Source organism: Orcinus orca, chromosome 17 (genome assembly GCF_937001465.1).
Source record: "Orcinus orca chromosome 17, mOrcOrc1.1, whole genome shotgun sequence".
NCBI lineage: Eukaryota > Metazoa > Chordata > Mammalia > Artiodactyla > Delphinidae > Orcinus > Orcinus orca.
The window spans coordinates 57,142,420-57,160,979 of record NC_064575.1 but is presented as its reverse complement, the minus strand read 5'-3'; the positions used below and the strand labels follow the sequence as shown (position 1 = coordinate 57,160,979).

At 37.2% G+C, this 18,560-nt stretch overlaps 1 protein-coding gene across 9 annotated transcripts in view; it reads right to left on the bottom strand.

Annotated features, from left to right (window-relative positions):
- Positions 1–2,830: 2,830 nt before the first annotated feature.
- The window catches only part of OXR1 (oxidation resistance 1), an 874,541-nt gene continuing 858,811 nt past the window's right edge, over positions 2,831–18,560 (bottom strand). For all 9 annotated transcript variants that reach the window (XM_049700414.1, XM_004282931.4, XM_004282933.4 and 6 more), the window contains 3 exons: positions 12,717–12,812; positions 11,226–11,299; positions 2,831–8,865 (listed from right to left, as the gene is read on the bottom strand). In XM_049700414.1, the coding sequence (XP_049556371.1) occupies positions 8,730–8,865; positions 11,226–11,299; positions 12,717–12,812 (306 nt within the window). In that variant the 3' untranslated portion in view covers positions 2,831–8,729. The remainder of the gene's footprint in view (positions 8,866–11,225; positions 11,300–12,716; positions 12,813–18,560) is intronic.

The following is an 18,560-nucleotide window of genomic DNA, read 5'->3' as shown; positions in this document are numbered from 1 at the left end:
TCTAAGAAAAATGCTGACTTCAGGGAAATATCAGCAAAACATATTACAATGTGTCATTGTTCAGGAAAAAAAAATTCCAGCAAGTTTGGCAAAACTAAATTTAAAATTTTCTAGGAAGCTTGACTTTGTACCATTATTTTTATCCCTTAAAAAACAAGCACACAAAATAAGCACACAAATAAAAAGTTGTATTCAAATAAGATGCTGGAATTTCTCTGTGGACTTTGAATTTAATAGGTTTCCAACAGAAATTAGCCACCCTTCTCTGATGTGATTTGCACAAATCACATAAAAAGACATTGCTGGTGGTCTTAGAGCCAGCAGAGAAGGCGATTTTGTTCACTTGCTCTATGAAAGCAGAGCAAAGGTAAGACATTTAGATTTACCTGCCATTGCAGGACTTCTTGGGGAAGTTTTATTTTTTCTCAAAACCTTAGTGAGTCATGCTGTTTGAAGTAGAAATACAGAAAATGCTACAATGAATTGGAATGTTGAGTGTAGAAGAACCTGATAGAATCATGGGTAGATCAGAAACAGACTTGAGACATTTTAATTTACTTCATGCTGTAACAAATTTTTTGAAATATCTGAAAGTCCTAAAGCAGCAATATTAGTCCTGCCAAAGTGAAAAAAGTATAGCTTAATGATGACAAATTTATTTGGCACTAATCTGTTACTTGTCAATTGTTCTCAATTAGATTTAATGTGCCTTGTATAATTTTAAAAACAAATTGAATAAAAATTGTGAGATTACAATTCTTACAGAATTCAATGGAGGTTACTAAATGATATTATAGCACTTCGGTGTTAGATACAGAAATTAATGTCAAAGCATAATACCTCAAAGTAATAGACACTCATAATTGTTAGGCATTAGGTTTAATATAAAGTATGGATTAAACTACTGTAAGAGTTATCCTTGTTTTCATGTATGATTCTCTTTCAAACTGAAAGTTCCAAAAATCTTCTTAAAGAAGGTTTACACATTTTTGTTTCCATAATAGATTTGTTAAATTACAAATTAATGACTAATATTTCTAAGTAGGATTTCATATAAGATGTATACTTTTATCACAACAGTGAAACCTATGTCAAACTTAAAAACATGGCACAAGAATAAAAGATACTTTCTTGTACTTTATGTTCTTGTTTTTATATTACTGTTTTGAAGTTATATTCCACAATGCCACTTTCTGGTGTTTGAAATACAAAATTATAGAGTGCAACTCGGGCTACTTCTAGAATCGGTGGAATATTTAGACAGAGAGCGCATATCCAACTCTGGACAGTAACGGTTTATGCAAGCATCGATGCAGATCATTCAAAGTTCAGTGTGTCTGAATGTGAGGATGGAATTTAAAAGTCTTCTTCTCAGAGAGCTTACATTAACACTCTTCTGAATAAGGTGTGACTCTAACATCAGAAAGTTTTCTTAGAGGAAAATGCCTGCTATATGACAGATTTTTATCTTAAAAAAACTCCATGACAGGAAAAATCCATGGTTGAAAACCTTAAGGCTTTTAGACAAAAAAAGATGAGTAGAACTCAGGTGGCAAACATGTTAATGAAAGTCCTCATATTTTCAGTCACCAAATAACATATGAAATAATTACATATAAAGTAAATATACTATCAATAGCACTTTACTTTTGGCAATTCTAAATTCCTAGTAATGGATAAGTGTACAGTTGGTTTCCAAATCTTCAGGATTTTTCAAAACTTTCAATCAGATGTTTAAAGAGCTTGGGGTTACTGAAAGGTACATTTTTGTTTTTTTAACCTTTTCTGTATGGACCTCCAAATGTTTGATGCCTTTTAATTTCTTTAACTTGAAGTTTTATGACTTCCTGATTCCCAAGTTCACCTTCTTATCACTTTGCCCACTTACATCAACAGGAGGGAAGTCGGCACTCGGACTTTCTTTCTCGCCAACACTGTGTTGGAAAATGAGGCTGCAACTATATTTTTACTTCTGCTTTTACTTTCCCTTCCCCAACTCAAGTTCCTTTTTTTTTAAATGAATTTTTATTTTTAATATATATATTTTTAAATAAATTTATTTATTTACTTTTGGCTGCGTTGGGTCTTCGTTGCTGTACGCGGGCTTTCTCTAGCTGTGGCGAGCAGGGGCTACTCTTTGTTGTGGTGCGTGGGCTTCTCATTGCGGTGGCTTCTCTTGTTGAGGAGCACAGGCTCTAGGTGCACGGGCTTCAGTAGTTGTGGCACGCGGGCTCAGCAGTTGTGGCCTGTGGGCTCTAGAGCGCAGGCTCAGTAGTTGTGGTGCACGGCCTTAGTTGCTCCGCGGCATGTGGGATCTTCCCAGACCAGGGCTCGAACCCGTGTCCCCTGCATTGGCAGGCGGATTCTTAACCACTGCTCCACCAGTGAAGCCCCCCCACCCTTTTTTTTAATACTACCAACAGATATATTAGGTACTGTTTCTCACACGATGTGGGAATAATTCTGTGTAAAGTAGAATTTCATTTCAGTGGGAACTCATGCTAGAGAAAGTATCGCTGTACTTTATTGTCACTACTTTCAGGGATTACAGAAGCAGGGAACCATCTGGCCCATGTTAAAGTGGCCTCTTAATGCAGATGCCTCCTAGAATATACATTTTCATTCCCAGTACCGAGGATGTTTCTTGATACACAGTAAGAACACAATGTCTGCAGAAGTATTTAATTTATAAATGCGCCGTAGGACCTCACTTCTTGGCCTAGAGGTTTTCAGAGTGCTGTGGTTCAATATCATCCCAGCAAGGATTATCTCATGGCATTGTGTGCCCAGATTTGGGGGGCACCCCTGTATCTAACAAAATCACATTGCATTTACTTTTTTTTTTTTTTTTTTGTGGTATGCGGGCCTTTCACTGCTGTGGCCTCTCCCATTGTGGAGCACAGGCTCCAGACGCGCAGGCTCAGCGGCCATGGCTCACGGGCCTAGCCGCTCTGTGGCATGTGGGATCTTCCCAGACCGGGGAACGAACCCGTGTCCCCTGCATCGGCAGGCGGACTCTCAACCACTGCGCCACCAGGGAAGCCCTGCATTTACTTTTTGACCAATAAATTCCAATCCCCAAATTTCCTTTTAAGATACAACTCAAACAATATGAAAATACATATGCATAACATAGTGTACTATTTTTAATTGTAAAATAATGCAATAACCTAATACATATAGGAAAATGGCCGAAAAAAGCATGGTACATACACATGGATGCAGCTCTGAAAAAAGTAAGGGAAAGGTTGCAGGGGAGATTAAGATGGCAGAGAGTAGGAGAATGCTGAGCTCACCTCACCCCAGGAACACATCAACAGTACAACTTCACGTGGAGCAATTCTCACTGAAAACAAACTGGAGACTGGCAGAAAGGCTATTCTACAACAAAGGCTCTAAAGAAAGATTCACACAGAACCAGGTAGGAAGGGAGGAGAAGCTGTCAGATCAGGGCCTGCGCCCTGAGCAGGGAACACAAAGAGGAGGGGGATATATCACAAGCTCGGGGATCCTGCCTGGGGAGTGAGGGGCTCGAGACACATATTGGGCACCCCCAGACCTGGAGTCCGACACTGGGAAGATGAGCCCCTTTAGCTGGTTTGAAAACCAGTGCGCCTTACCAGAGGGCTGGCTGTAAGAACCAAGACTCTGCTAGTGAAGAGTGCCCACGTGCTTGATTACTTCCAGGAACAAGCCAGAGGAAGCAGTAAATTAGACTCAGTAAAACAGGTGAATGGGTGAATGTATGGAGGGAGCAGGGCGATGGTCAGGAGAGGAGAAAGAAAGCAAATAGTTCTTTTTTAAACACTCTAGTACATATATTTTGGTAAACAAATATACACAATTACTGTTGGGTACATAGCAAGGAATGAAATTTGCCGGCCAAATCTAGCTTTAGTAGAATACCGCCAAAAAATGTTTTCCAAAGTTATTCCACTTCACATTCCTTTTTAAAATAGCGCTTATTGGCTGTTTTAATACTTTTAGGAATTGCCAAAGTCTTCTGCCTTTTCCGTCTTTTGTTTGAGTCGTAGTCATTTGTATATTGTGTATGTGAGACCTTCATTAGATCTGTGTATTACAAGAACCTTCTACTCTGTTGGCTGCCTTTTCATTTTTAATGATGTCTTTTGATGAAAAGCTCTTAACATTTTAATGTAGTATAATTTACCATTTTTTCCTTTATAGTTAGTGCTTTTCTGTCCAATGTATGTGTATCCTAAAGTCATGATGATATTCTCCTATATTTTTCAACTAAAAGCATTATTTTTTTACCTTTAACATTTAGATCTACAATCTGTAATTAATTTTTGTATGTGGTATGATAGGTCAAGATTTTTTGTTCCATACAGACATCCAATTAATCCAGCATCATTTATTGAAAAGACCATTCTCTCCACTAAGCAGCAGCAGCATCTTTTTAAAAAATCAGTCTGTTTCTAGACTCTTGACTTTAATCCATTCTTTTGTATAGCCTTTGACCAATACCACATTGTTTTAAACACCTTTTTAATAGATCCTGATTATCTAGTATTTAAGACCACAGCCTCATTCTTCACTGTTGCCTCAGCTGTTCTTTGCCTTTACATTTCCATATAAATTATAGACCAGCTTAATTTCCACAAATAAACCTGGCTGAGATTTTCCCTGCCAATACAGATTGATTTTAGAGAACTGACATCTTTCAATTTTGTCTTCGTATCATGAGCATGGTATATCCTTCCTACTTATGTCTATCTTTTTGTTACATATCCGATTTTTTCAATGGTATTGCAAAATGACAGTATTTTAAGCTTCATTTTCTAACTATTGGTTTAGAAAGAATAAAAAGAAGGGTTTTTACTCTTTTTTTTAATATTGAACTTGTCTTTAGTGACCTTGGTAAATCAAATTATTTCAACAGTTTGATCTTTTTGGAATTTTCTATGTCCACGATTGTGTCCTATACAAATGACATTTAAAGTCTTTTCTTCCCAGTCCTTATGCCTTTTATCTTGCTTTATTGAACTGGTTGGAACTTCCAGGATAATGTTGAAGAGAAGTGGTGAAAGCAGTTATTATTGTTACGTTTCCTACTTCTGGGAGGAAACCTTCAATAATTCACCATTAAAGATGATGCTTCCTGTACATTTTTCAAGGATATTTTTCTATCAGATTGAGGAAGATCCCTTCTTTTCTAATTTGCTAAGTTTTTATCATAAACAGGCACTGAAATTGATCAAATGCTTCTTTTGCTTCTGTAGAGATGATCATGGATTTTTCTTCTTTAAATGTGGAAAACAATACCAATTTAAAAATAACTACTGTTTGCTTTCCTGGAATAAACTCAATTTGGTTGTAATATATTATTCTTTCATACATTGCTAAATTTGAGTTGTGAATATTTTATATAGGATTTTGTATCTATGCTCATACCATGCTGTTCTGTAATTTTTTTGGTAAGGATTGTAAAGTTTTGGTATCAAGGTGGTGCTAGCCTCAATAACATAAGTTCTCCCTTTTCTCAGTACCCTGGAAGAGTTCATGTAAGACTGATACTTTATTTTTCCTTAAATACTTAAAAGGATTACCCAGTGGAAGCATACAGACCTGAGTTTTTTGTGGGAAGGATTTTTTTTTTTTAATTAAGAGATTCAGTTTCTTTAATACAAAAATTTTATTTCTTCTTGGATCATTTTTTAATAAATTCTGTTTTCCAAAACATTTTTCTGTTTCATTTACATTGTCAAGTTTATTGATGCAAAGTTCTTCACAATATCTTATCTCTTTAAGGTTCACTGGCTCTAGTGATGTCTCCGTTTAAATTCTTAACAGTGATTTATCTTTTTCTTAATCTTGCTGGAGGCTTACAATTTTATTATTCTCAGATTTTCTGTTCTGTATGCTTGTTTTAAATTTTATTGATTTTTGCTCACATCTTTATTTCGTTTTTCCTTCTATTTTCATTAGGTTAAATTTGTTACTGTTCTTCTAGCTGCTTGAGATGGAAGCTTACAGCCTTTTCTTCTGCCTGTCACTTAATATTACTATACCCCCAAAACCTATCTCAAGAATTCTCTTTTCACTCAGTCTATAATCTCCAAGGGCATATCATCCACAGGTTATGGCTTCAACATCTACCTATATGTTGTTGATTTAAAATTTTTTTTTATCTATCAGAACAGAATATTAATTCCCCCCTGCCCCCAATTTGTTCTCTAGTTTCTCATATTATACTATAATAAGTTCCACAACTAACCTAACTTCCCTATCTGCTGCTTGTTTCTACTCTTTGTACATCACCCATCTCGATGAATAATATATTCCTAACAAAAAAACCTGAGAGCTATCCTTAACTCTTTCTGACATCCAATTAATAACCATATCTTGTTAATCCTAATTCCTAAATCTGTTTCAAATCCATGCCTCCTTTCTTATCACTATTGCTACTATTCTCGTTCAGACCTCAACATTTTCGCTCTGGACTTTTCAACAGTCTTATTAGTGTCCTTGTCTCTAATTTGTTTCTCTACTAATCTACTTTTCACAGACATCTTTCTAAAGTGGAAATCTGATCATAACATTCTTGCACTCAAATTTTCTTAATTGCTCCTATGAGATTAAAAAAAATCTAAATTTTTTGACACTGCACAACAACAGAGCTCTTTATGAAATTAGTCTTACCTTGCTGTGCACTCCCCACCAAGAAAACCAGGGACATAATTTAAAAATAACAAATGACTTACATTTCCTCATGTGCCAAGTACCCAAGTACATCCCCATTTTTTAAACTGTGCTGTTCCCTCTGTTTGAATGCATCCTTCCATCATTATTACTATTACCACCACCACACCACCACCACACCACCACCATAGCTCCTAGAACCATTTTTCACATATAAAAGACAGTAGTACATTTAATCAGACTTCTTAAATATAAAAATAACTTGATTATTCAATAAATCCAAACTCAAATTTATATTTATATATTTAATTTTATTTGGTATACACCACTATGACCTTACTGTAATTGAAATCCAATACAGGATTTTTTTATGATTAGTCAACTCCACAAAGACAATAATACTGCTGTGGAAGACCAAAGGGGGAAAGAAACTGATATATTTATTTACAGTTCCCTATATTGTAAACATTTAATCTATACACTGGTAGTAACTTTTAATGAGAGCTTTACATAAACAAGGAAACGATGCCCTGTGTTTCTATTCATATTCGGCAATAGCATATTAAATAGATTATCAGATTTTCTTTTTCATTAGCATTATGCTTTCTTTAGATAATTATCTAAACTTTCAAAAGATCTAAATATATCCAAGTACTATACAACTAAATCTACTTAAGCCAACATATTTGGCTTATAATTTCATTTTTAGAATAATTTAAAGTGCTATAAGCAACCTGGCAATCAACACTTTCTATAAGAACAAAACTACCTTTAAACATTAATTTACAAGATAATATACAATGTTTACCTGGAATAGCTGAAATTTCAGCACAAGGTCACTGTCACATGTATAACGGCAGGATTTTTTTGCATTACATGAAGCTTTGAAATTAACTGATGAATTATTGCCGCAATGGCTTATTACTGGTTTCCTACAAAAGAGGATAAGAACTACTGATATATTTTATCTTTTCTTTTTTTGAGGTCACTTGACAGTAAGTTTGCATATTCAACAAGTCTACTGAGTTACAATATTCTACTATAATCATTGCCCTTTTATAACAGCAAATGCTAATGGTGATTAATAACATATACCACTCAAAAAAAATCACAAGGTTTTTTTTTCTTTTCTTTTGAACAGGAACCTTATTTTCGGAGTTGGTGTGCAACAAGGCTAAAACAACAGAACTATAAAACAGTATACCTGACACAATATGTTGACGAAATATGCATCTGTCTCTTAGTTTTTGTAGTTATGATAATGCCCTGCTAAGCTACAAATATGTAAATAGTATATTTTCTTGCTTGATACATTAAATTCAGTAGAATCATCAAGTTCTCATTCTCCTCTGTCATTTTATAACTCTTTATCAGATAATTCAACGATGAAAGCATATGCCCAAACCCGCAGATCATGTGCACTGTGGTCTATTACAATCAGAATTTTCCTCAAATTTCATTTTTATTAAAATGAAATTGAGAATACAGGCAAAATTAATAAAGAGAATGTTGTACTGTGAATTAAAACTAGAACTCAGTGGTGTATGAAGTATGCATTGTTTTGGCATGTGTTTTTTCCTTTATAAGAATAACTAAGCGGAGCATGTCGAAAAGTCACCTGTGCCAACCTCACAGATACAGCAGTACCTAGTCTTCATTCCCTCAATATCCCAGGTTAGACTACTCTACTAAAACAATCAATATAGTTTAAAAAATAATAAACCAAAATAGGTTCAACAAAAGAGCACCATCCTATTAGGAGACTGAGAAAACATGGATTATAGATGAGGTGGTCACTATGATCAAAATGCTACCGAAATTCTGACAAAACCTAAGCTGTTACACTGCAGGGACCCACGCCATGGTCTAACCCTAAAGACCTCTGGGACAGAAACATGATTTTAAAAATAAATTCCAAAATTATAGCTGTAAGAAATGGTGATATGAACTATTTTTAAAGCATGAGTTACATGTTACATTGTATTGCTTCTTGAACTTTCCAAACAATGCTTGTTTGTCCATGTCAGGTTTGGGCCATTATCCTGCTAAGAGAGAGAGCATTATATTCATTCAAAAGCCCAGATTTCAATGTCTTGGATAAAGAAGTCTTCCTTCTTAGAAAGTGTATGATTTCCAAATGTTTTACAAGAATGGCTTCTTCCATGGTAGAGATCTCCATCAAGCCACAGGGCAAATTCTCCCCTGTAATACATAGAAGAAAATAGTTCTAACAAAAATCTTTTAATACTTATGCCCTAAGTTGTAAAAGAATAATTGCAGAGGTTGTAAAATATTAATTTAATGAGACATTTCAATATTCAACAACTCTAAAAATTTTTTTCAAAACCATTCCCTACTCCTTTCCACACAAAGTGGCACAAGGCAACTTTGTTTTGTTCATATCCCATTATAAAATCACTTAACATATAGATCAAGGAGTAAGATGAACCCTCTAAAATTATAGAATTAGCTTTTGAGGCAGGTACTACTCTGTTATTCTTTGCCTGGTATTATGAATTTCTCTTTGCTGTTTGGTTTTAATATATTTAACATGAGTTTCTTAGCGACATGAAAACTCCCTATCATCTAAAATAAAATGTGTGGTTAATGTTAAGGGTTCACTCTCTTTTTCTTTTTTTTGCGGTACGCGGGCCTCTCACTGTTGCGGCCTCTCCCACTGTGGAGCACAGCCTCCGGAGGCGCAGGCTCAACGGCCATGGCTCATGGGGCCTAGCCGCTCCGCGGCACGTGGGATCCTCCCGGACCAGGGCACGAACCCGTGTCCCCTGTATTGGCAGGCAGCCTCTCAACCACTGCGCCACCAGGGAAGCCCAAGGGTTCAATCTCTAACTCACAGCTGAGGAAACTTTAGACTTGAGTTGTTCAAGGTCCCACATGTGATTTATGTTGAAGCTGGAATTTGAATGAGGTCTATCTGACTCCAAAGCCTATATTCAGTCCATCACATGATTTTGATTTCTTTGGGGCTCCTGTTTGGAATTCTGGAATATCAAGTCCTTACAGCTCCCATTTTCTGAGACTGTACTCACCTTCAAAGACTGTAAACTTGTCTTAATTTGTTATCAACTGACCCAATGGTGAGTTTAGCTGCTGGAATCACGTTGCATCATTAACACTAAGTTGCAGCAAATATCTAATGACATTGTGTACATTACTTTCAAAGACTAAAGGCACCCTTAATAGCTTGAAATTATAAGCCACTTGCTTGTGAGGCTTTCCTGGAGAGCTAACTGAATCACATGTAAGACCACCATTGGAGTAGGGACGAATGACTCTGCCTTCTCCCCAAACAAAAAAGGTGTAATTGGAACATATAAACATTATAAGCTAATTCCAACAACTAAAAATAACATGGTTTTTAGTTACCTGGTTATGTCCTTCAGAGAAGGCTATCATAACCATGGTTAATTTTTAATCACTGAAATCATGTCTTCCGAATACCTATCTATAGAGAAGTTGTAAGAGAATGTGCTAGAATCACTCAGGATGATGACTATTCAGGCTAACAAGATTCTGTGGCCTGAACGAATTATTATTATATATCCTGAAATGTGGGAAACAAATAACACTTCTATAAATTTAGGAGTTATTTAGCATACATTATTACGATCCGGAAGGATAGAGAGAAATAACAAATGAAGGAAGTCGTATTTGCTAAGGGCTAGTTGAGGAGTCTAGGCTAGGAGGCAGTAGAGCAAGCTACCCCCAAATACCATGAAGACTAAATGAAGTTGGAATACCAGAACAAAAAAACAAAGTTTCTCACAATGCTTGCTATGCCAAAAGAATCAAATCAAACTGCTGATTACTCATACTGTTAAAAAAAAAGAAAACAAGCCCTGAAAATCGGGGGTGGGGGTGTCACTAACATTTTTAACAGGAAAACAGATTTCTATTGTCTAAAATATCAATCCAAATAGTCTCCAGGGTAGAATAACATGAAAAATTTTAGACCTTTTTTATAAATTGAGAGAAAGAACATATCACCATGGTTTTCTGAAAATTTGAGAAGTTCTAAGGGATTAGTGTATTTCTCTTTCAACTATCAAGAAGTCACTAGACTTTAAAAGAAGGGTTTTAATCAAAAGGGTTAATCAAAGGGGAATCAACTAAACAGCATTTTGAGATGAGTAGTATTCTACCAAAAGTTTCAAATACTACACTCAAGCACCTTCTTGCAAATATTATACTTTCTTAGTCATAATATATAAATTAGGATTCCAATGTCAAAACTTTCCAAAGATAGCTGATTTTATAAATAACACAAATGAATTTTTTTTTTTTTTTTTCCGGTACGCGGGCCTCTCACTGTTGTGGCCTCTCCCGTTGCGGAGCACAGGCTCCAGACGCACAGGCTCAGCGGCTATGGCTCACGGGCCCAGCCATTCTGCGGCATGTGGGATCCTCCCGGACCGAGGCACGAACCCGTTTCCCCAGCATCGGCAGGCGGACTCTCAACCACTGCACCACCAGGGAAGCCCCACAAATGAATTTTTAAAGTTTCTTTCAAAATCTCACAGTCAAATGTTCAAGAGACTTACCCTCCACCACCAAAAGCTAGTGAATCCATGTCTCCTTTGATAAAAAACATATTATCTCCTGTCCACTTAAAGACCTACAAAAATGACAAAAGCTTTAAATATGTAGATGAAAATATCACTATCTATGTGAATTTCTCTTTTCTGACTACAAGAGTTCAATGGTTAATGAGAAAAGTTAAAGAAAGTAGAAAATTAGTTAAAAACTGAGTAGATGTCATTAACTTTTATTTTAGCATCAAATATAAATGAACATTAATTTGATAATGTTTTAACATTTTGGTATAGGGCCAAGGTCTTTTCTTTGGGTATGAATTTGCCTATCATTATTCTCACAGAAGCCTATAGCACGTGTTTATGCTTTCCAGTTTCAATTTCTTTAAAGAGGAGTGAACATAAAAACACTTGAGACATTCAAGGGTAAAACTTTTAGATGTTAATATTCTTAAATATTTTTAACCTTTCATGCAAGTTCTACCTAAACCTAATACAACATCAATTTATAGCACCTCACCTTTATAAAAATTTTCCAAAGTATTCATTACAGTTTTCAATAAAATACACTTTAGCACTCACTTTTTCATATACATATAACATTTGTTTAATTACATTATTAGTTACCAGGTAGAAACAACATCATAAAAAAGGACTGGAAACAAGTATAACTGAAACTTCAAAAATCTGTAACAACTACAAGCTTCTAGGTAGCTGTAGGCATCAGTTGATATGTTTTATGGAAGGAATGGAAAGCACTAGTTAATCTGGTGAGCCACTTAAACCCAAATTTGTTAAGAGAGCTCATTCCTATTATGTTATCAAATCCTATTTTGTTCATTATAGAAACTGTTCCTAAAGACAATTTTTTAAAAAACCAACTGTGTTGACCCCTATTTTCAAGGTTATAATTTCATCTCTTAGGTACTGTCTGACATGCTGAACCTGACTGTACCAGAGACTCTGAGATTGCACTCAATGCTTTAAACAGTTACACATTCACTAAAATGCATGTATTAAATTTCAGATCTCATTGGCATTAGAATGTATCTAATTTTAGTCAAGTCACAATAAAGAAAATGAAATCAGGTAATCACTGTTGATTTAACCCCAAATAATTTGTTTTTAAAATTTTCAAGACTGACATCATTAAACTTGGTCATTAAAAGTTTCTAGAAATTTTACAAAGATAATTAATAAACAAAACAGTAATAATGACGTATACTCCTTACTGAGCCCATGATGTCTTTCTGGTACCACACCAAGTGTTACACATATATGATTCTCATTTAATTTTTAAACAACCTTGTTACATTTTATGATCCCCATTCTAACCACAGGAAAGTTGAAGCTCACAATGGTCAAAAAAGTGCTTGGTTATCAGTTAGTAAAAGGCAGAGATTGAGAGTCAAATGCAAGTATGCAGGACTCCAAAGTGAATGTTCTATTCAAGATGACACCTCTTCACAAACTGAATATAACTGGAATAAGTGTTCTTACCTCAAATTGTGGACAGAATGTAAAAACAAAGGTCTCTCCAGTACCATAAAAGCCATCACTTACTTTAAATGGCTCAGACGCCAATGCACCAAAAACCTAAGGATAAAAAAGGCACGTTCAATGACATGACTATTAATTTGTTTCGGTAAGCACTGTCCCAGTATATATGTTTAAGTAAAATGCAAAAAGTTTAATCTAGCATAGTTTTGTCTACTTGTACTTAAAGAAGTGAAACATGACCAGTTGTCACACAATTCATATTATTGTCAGGTACAAAGCATATCAGTTTCTCAGTGGGAAAAAACCAGATTTTTCCTAGTTTTGAAATCTAAAAACATGTCTATTGTAACAAAAAGATAATCTAAAAAAGTGGTAGCCATATTTCAGCATGACAATGTACACACAGTGAGGACAACATGCTGTTGTGGTACTGTAGCACTTACGACAGCAAAAACCCCTCAGTATGGGTAAACATTCTACTACTAAAAAGGTATGCCAGTTTCCTCTTCATTAGACAGTAAATTCCATGAGGACAGAACTTCAGTCTGAATTGTTTGGTCCTGTAATGCCTTGCCTTTACACAGTACAAGACACACAGTAGATACCCTAAAAAAAGGATGAATAAATGAACAAGAGGACTGGACAAGTCATTTCAATGTTGTGGGTCTAAGGTTCCAGATCACGAAATGGCAAAGTAGAGTTCGATGATCTCTACAGTCACTATCTCTCCTGACATTCTACTTCCAGACTCAATTTTTAAAATAGACTTTTCTTATTGTAAGGTGTGTATGTACATATATATATATATATATATATAATACAATCATACAGATCAATTTGGAATCATCACAAAGCAAAGTTCCATTCAACCTTCATGCAGACCTAGAAACAGGACATTACCAGCACCCCAGAAACTCTGTACCACCACCTCCACCTCCCAAAATGAAGCTACTAGGTCTGACAATAACAAAGACGTGTTCTGCCCATTTATGAACTTGCTGTTTCAGGAATAACCAAACCATCTCTTCCTTATCTGGGACTTTGTTCTTGGTCTCATCCTCACACAATTATCTTTATTTATTTTATAAATTTTATTTATTTATTTTTTAGCTATTTTTTTAAAAACATCTTTATTGGAGTATAATTGCCTTACAATGGTGTGTTAGTTTCTGCTGTATAACAAATTGAATCAGCTATACATATACATATATCCCCATATCTCCTCTCTCTTGCATCTCCCTCCCTCCCACCCTCCGTATCCCACACCTCTAGGTGGTCACAAAGCACCGAGCTGATCTCCCTGTGCTATGTGGCTGCTTCCCACTAGCTAGCTATTTTACATTTGGTAGTGTATATACGTCCATGCACTCTCTCACTTCATCCCAGCCTACCCTTCCCCCTCCCCGTGTCCTCAAGTCCATTCTCTACATCTGCATCTTTATTCCTGTCCTGCCACTAGGTTCTTCAGAACCATTTTTTCTTCTTTTTTTTTTTACATTCCGTATATATGTGTTAGCATATGGTATTTGTTTTTCTCTTTCTGATTTAGTTCACTCTGTATGACAGTCTCTACGTCCCTCCACCTCACTACAAATAACACAATTTTGTTTCTTTTTATGGCTGAGTAATATTCCATTGTATATATGTGCCACATCTTTATCCATTCATCTGTCAATGGACACTCAGGTTGCTTCCAAGCCCTGGCTATTGTAAACAGAGATGCAATGAACATTGTGGTACCTGTCTCTTGAGTTATGGTTTTCTCAGGGTATATGCCCAGTAGTGGGATTGCTGGGTTGTATGGTATCTCTTATGTTTAGTTTTTTTAAGGAACCTCCATGTGGTTCTCCATAGTGGCTGTATCAATTTACATTCCCACCAACAGTGCAAGAGGGTTCCCTTTTCTCCACACCCTCTCCAGCAATTATTGTCTGTAACTGATATCTAGTCTCATAGTGTTGTGGTCGGAAAAGATACTTGATACGATTTCAATTTTCTTAAATTTACCAAGGCTTGATTTGTGACCCAACATATGATCTATCTTAGAGAATGTCCATGAGCACTTGAGAAGAAAGTGTATTGTGCTGTTTTTGGATCGAATGTCCTATAAATATCAATTAAGTCCATCTTGTTTAATGTATCATTTAAAGCTTGTGCTTCCTTATTTATTTCCATTTTGGATGATGTGTCCATTGGTGAAAGTGAGGTGTTAAAGTCCCTTGCTATGACTGTGTTACTGTTGATCACCCTTTTATGGCTGTTAGCATTTTCCTTATGTATTGAGGTGCTCCTATGTTGGGTGCATAAATATTTACAATTGTTATATCTTCTTCTTGGATTGATCCCTTGATCATTATGTAGTGTCCTTCTTTGTCTCTTGTCATAGTCTTTGTTTTAAAGTATATTTTGTCTGATATGAGAATTGCTACTCCAGCTTTCTTTTGATTTTCATTTGCATGGAATATCTTTTTCCATCCCCTCACTTTCAGTCTGTATGTGTCCCTAGGTCTGAAGTGGGTCTCTTGTAGACAGCATATATACGGGTTTTGTTTTTGTATCCGTTCAGCCAGTCTATGTCTTTTTGTTGAAGCATTTAATCCATTTACATTTAAGGTAGTTATCGATATGTATGTTCCTATTACCATTTCCTTAATTGTTTTGGGTCTGTTATTGTAGGTGTTTTCCTTCTCTTGTGTTTCCTGCCTAAAGAAGTTCCTTTAGCATTTGTTGTAAAGCTGGTTTGGTGGTGCTGAATTCTCTTAGCTTTTGCTTGTCTGTAAAGGTTTTAATTTCTCCATCGAATCTGAATGAGGTCCTTGCTGGGTAGAGTAATCTTGGTTGTAGGTTTTTCTCTTTCATCACTTTAAATATGTCCTGCCACTCCCTTCTGGCTTGCAGACTTTCTGCTGAAAGATCAGCTGTTAACCTTATGGGGATTCCCTTGTATGTTATTTGTTGCTTTTCCCTTGCTGCTTTCAATATTTTTCTTTGTATTTAATTTTTGATAGTTTGATTAATATGTGTCTTGTGCTTCTCCTTGGTTTTATCCTGTATGGGACTCTCTGCCCTTCCTGGACTTGACTATTTCCTTTCCTATATTAGGGACGTTTTCAAGTATGATCTCTTTAAGTATCTTCTCAGCCCCTTTTTTTCCCCTCTTCTTCTCTGGGACCCCTATAATTCAAAAGTTGGTGCATTTAATATTGTCTCAAAAGTCTCTGAGACTGTCCTCAATTCTTTTAATTCTTTTTTCTTTATTCTGCTCTGCAGTAGTTATTTCCTCTGTTTTATCTTCCTGGTCACTTCTCCGTTCTTCTGCCTCAGTTATTCTGCTATTGATTCCTTCTAGAGAATTTTTAATTCCATTTACTGTTTTGTTTATCATTGTTTGTTTGCTCTTTAGTTCTTCTGGGTCCTTGTTAAACGTTTCTTGTATTTTCTCCATTCTATTTCCAAGATTTTGGATCATCTTTACTATCATTACTCGGAATTCCTTTCCAGGTAGACTGCCTATTTCCTCTTTATTTCTTTGGTCTGGTGGGGTTTTACCTTGCTGCTTCATCTGCTGTATATTTCTCTGTCTTCTCATTTTACTTAACTTACTGTGTTTGAGGTCTCCTTTTCGCAGCCTGCAGGTTCATAGTTCCCGTTATTTTTGGTGTCTGTCCCCAGTGGCTAAGGTTGGTTCAGTGGGTTTTGCAGGCTTCCTGGTGAAGGGGACTGATGCCTGTGTTCTTGTGGATGAGGCTGCATCTTGTCTTTCTGGTGGGCAGGACCGCATCAGGTGGTGTGTTTTGGGGTGTCTGTGAACTTATTATTTGGGGTGTCTGTGTTATTTTAGGCAGTCTCTCTGCTAATGGGTGGGGTTGTGTTCCTGTCTTGCTAGTTGTTTGGCATAGGGTGTCCAGCACTGTAGCCTGGTGGTCATTGAGTGGAGCTGGGTCTTCACGTTGAGATGGAGATCTCTGGGAGACCTTTCACCATCTGATATTACGTGGGGCTGGGAGGTCTCTGGTGGACCAATGTCCTGAACTCAGCTCTCTAACCTCAGAGGCTCAGGCCTGACACTTGGCCGGAGGACCAAGACCCTGTTAGCCAGATGGCTCAGAAGAAAAGGGAGAAAAAAAAGAAAGAAAGAAAGAGAAAGAAAGAAAGAAAGAGAGAAAGACAGAAAGAAAAATAAAGTTATTAAAATAAAAAATATATTATTAAAAATAAAAAATAAGAGTAATTAAAAAGAAAGAAAGAAAGAAAGAAGAGAGCAACCAAATCAAAAAAGAAAATCCACCAATGATAACAAGTGCTAAAAACGATACTAAAAAAAACCAAAACAAAGTGAAAAAAGACAGACCCCTAGGTCAAATGGTAAAATCAAAGCTATACAGACAAAATAACACAAAGAAGCATATACATACACACTCACGAAAGGAGAAAAGGAAGAATATATATATATATAAAAGAAGAAAAAAGGAAGAGAGCACCAAATCAATAAACAAATCTACCAATGATAATAAGCTCTAAATACTAAACTAAGGTAAACATAAAACCAGAAACAAATTAGATGCAGAAATCAAACCCCAAATCTACAGTTGCTCCCAAAGTCCACCTCATCAATTTTGGGACAATTCAATGCTTATTCAGGTATTCCACAATGCAGGGTATATCAATTTGATTGTGGAGATTTAATCCACTGCTCCTGAGGCTGCATGGAGAGATTTCCCTTTCTCTTCTTTGTTCGCACAGCTCCTGGGGTTCAGCTTTGGATATGGCTCTGCCTCTGTGTGTAGGTCGCCTGAGGGCATCTGTTCCCCAACCAGACAGGACGGGGTTAAAGTAGCAGCTGATTAGGGGGCTCTGGGTCACTCAGGCCAGGGGGGAGGGTAGGGTACGGAATGTGGGGCGAGCCTGCGGCGGCAGAGGCCAGCATGATGCAACAGCCTGAGGTGCACTGTGCGCTCTCCTGGGGAAGTTGTCCCTGGATCACGGGACCCTGGTAGTGGTGGGCTGCACAGGCTCTCAGGAGAGAAGGTGTGGATAGTGACCCGTGCTTGCACACAGGCTTCTTGGTGGCTGCAGCAGCAGCCTCAGCATTTCATACCTGTCTCTGTGGTCCGCGCTGATAGCTGCATCTCGCACCCATCTCTGGAGCTCGTTTAGGCGGTGTTCTGAATCCCCTCTCCTTGTGCACCCCGAAACAATGGTCTCTTGCCTCTTAGGCAGGTCCAGACTTTTTCCCAGACTCCCCTCCAGCTAGCTGTGGCGCACTAGTCCCCTTCAGGCTGTGTTCACGCAGCAAACCCCAGTCCTCTCCCTGGGGTCTGACCTCTGAAGCCAGAGCCTCAGCTCCCAGCCCCCACCCGCCCTGGCCGGTGAGCAGACAAGCCTCTCAGGCTGGTGAGTGCTGGTTGGCCGCAATGCTCTGTGCGGGAATCTCTCCGCTGTGCCCTCCGCACCCCTGTTGCTGTGCTCTCCTCCGTGTCTCTGAAGCTTCCCCCACCCACCTGCCGTCTCCGCCAGTGAAGGGGCTTCCTAGTGTGTGGAAACTTTTCCTCCTTCACAGCTCCCTCCCAGAGGTGCAGGTCCCGTCCCTATTCTTTTGTCTATGTTTTTTTTTCTTTTGCCCTACTCAGGTACCTGGCGAGTTTCTTGCCTTTTGGGAAGTCTGAGGTCTTCTGCCAGAGTTCAGTAGGTGTTCTGTAGGAGCTGTTCCTCATGTAGATGTATTTTTGATGTATTTGTGGGGAGGAAGGTGATCTCCACGTCTTACTCCTCTGCCATCTAGAAGCTATCTCTCACAATTATCTTTAACTTTCTAAAATTTACCCACATTTCAAGACTGTCAAT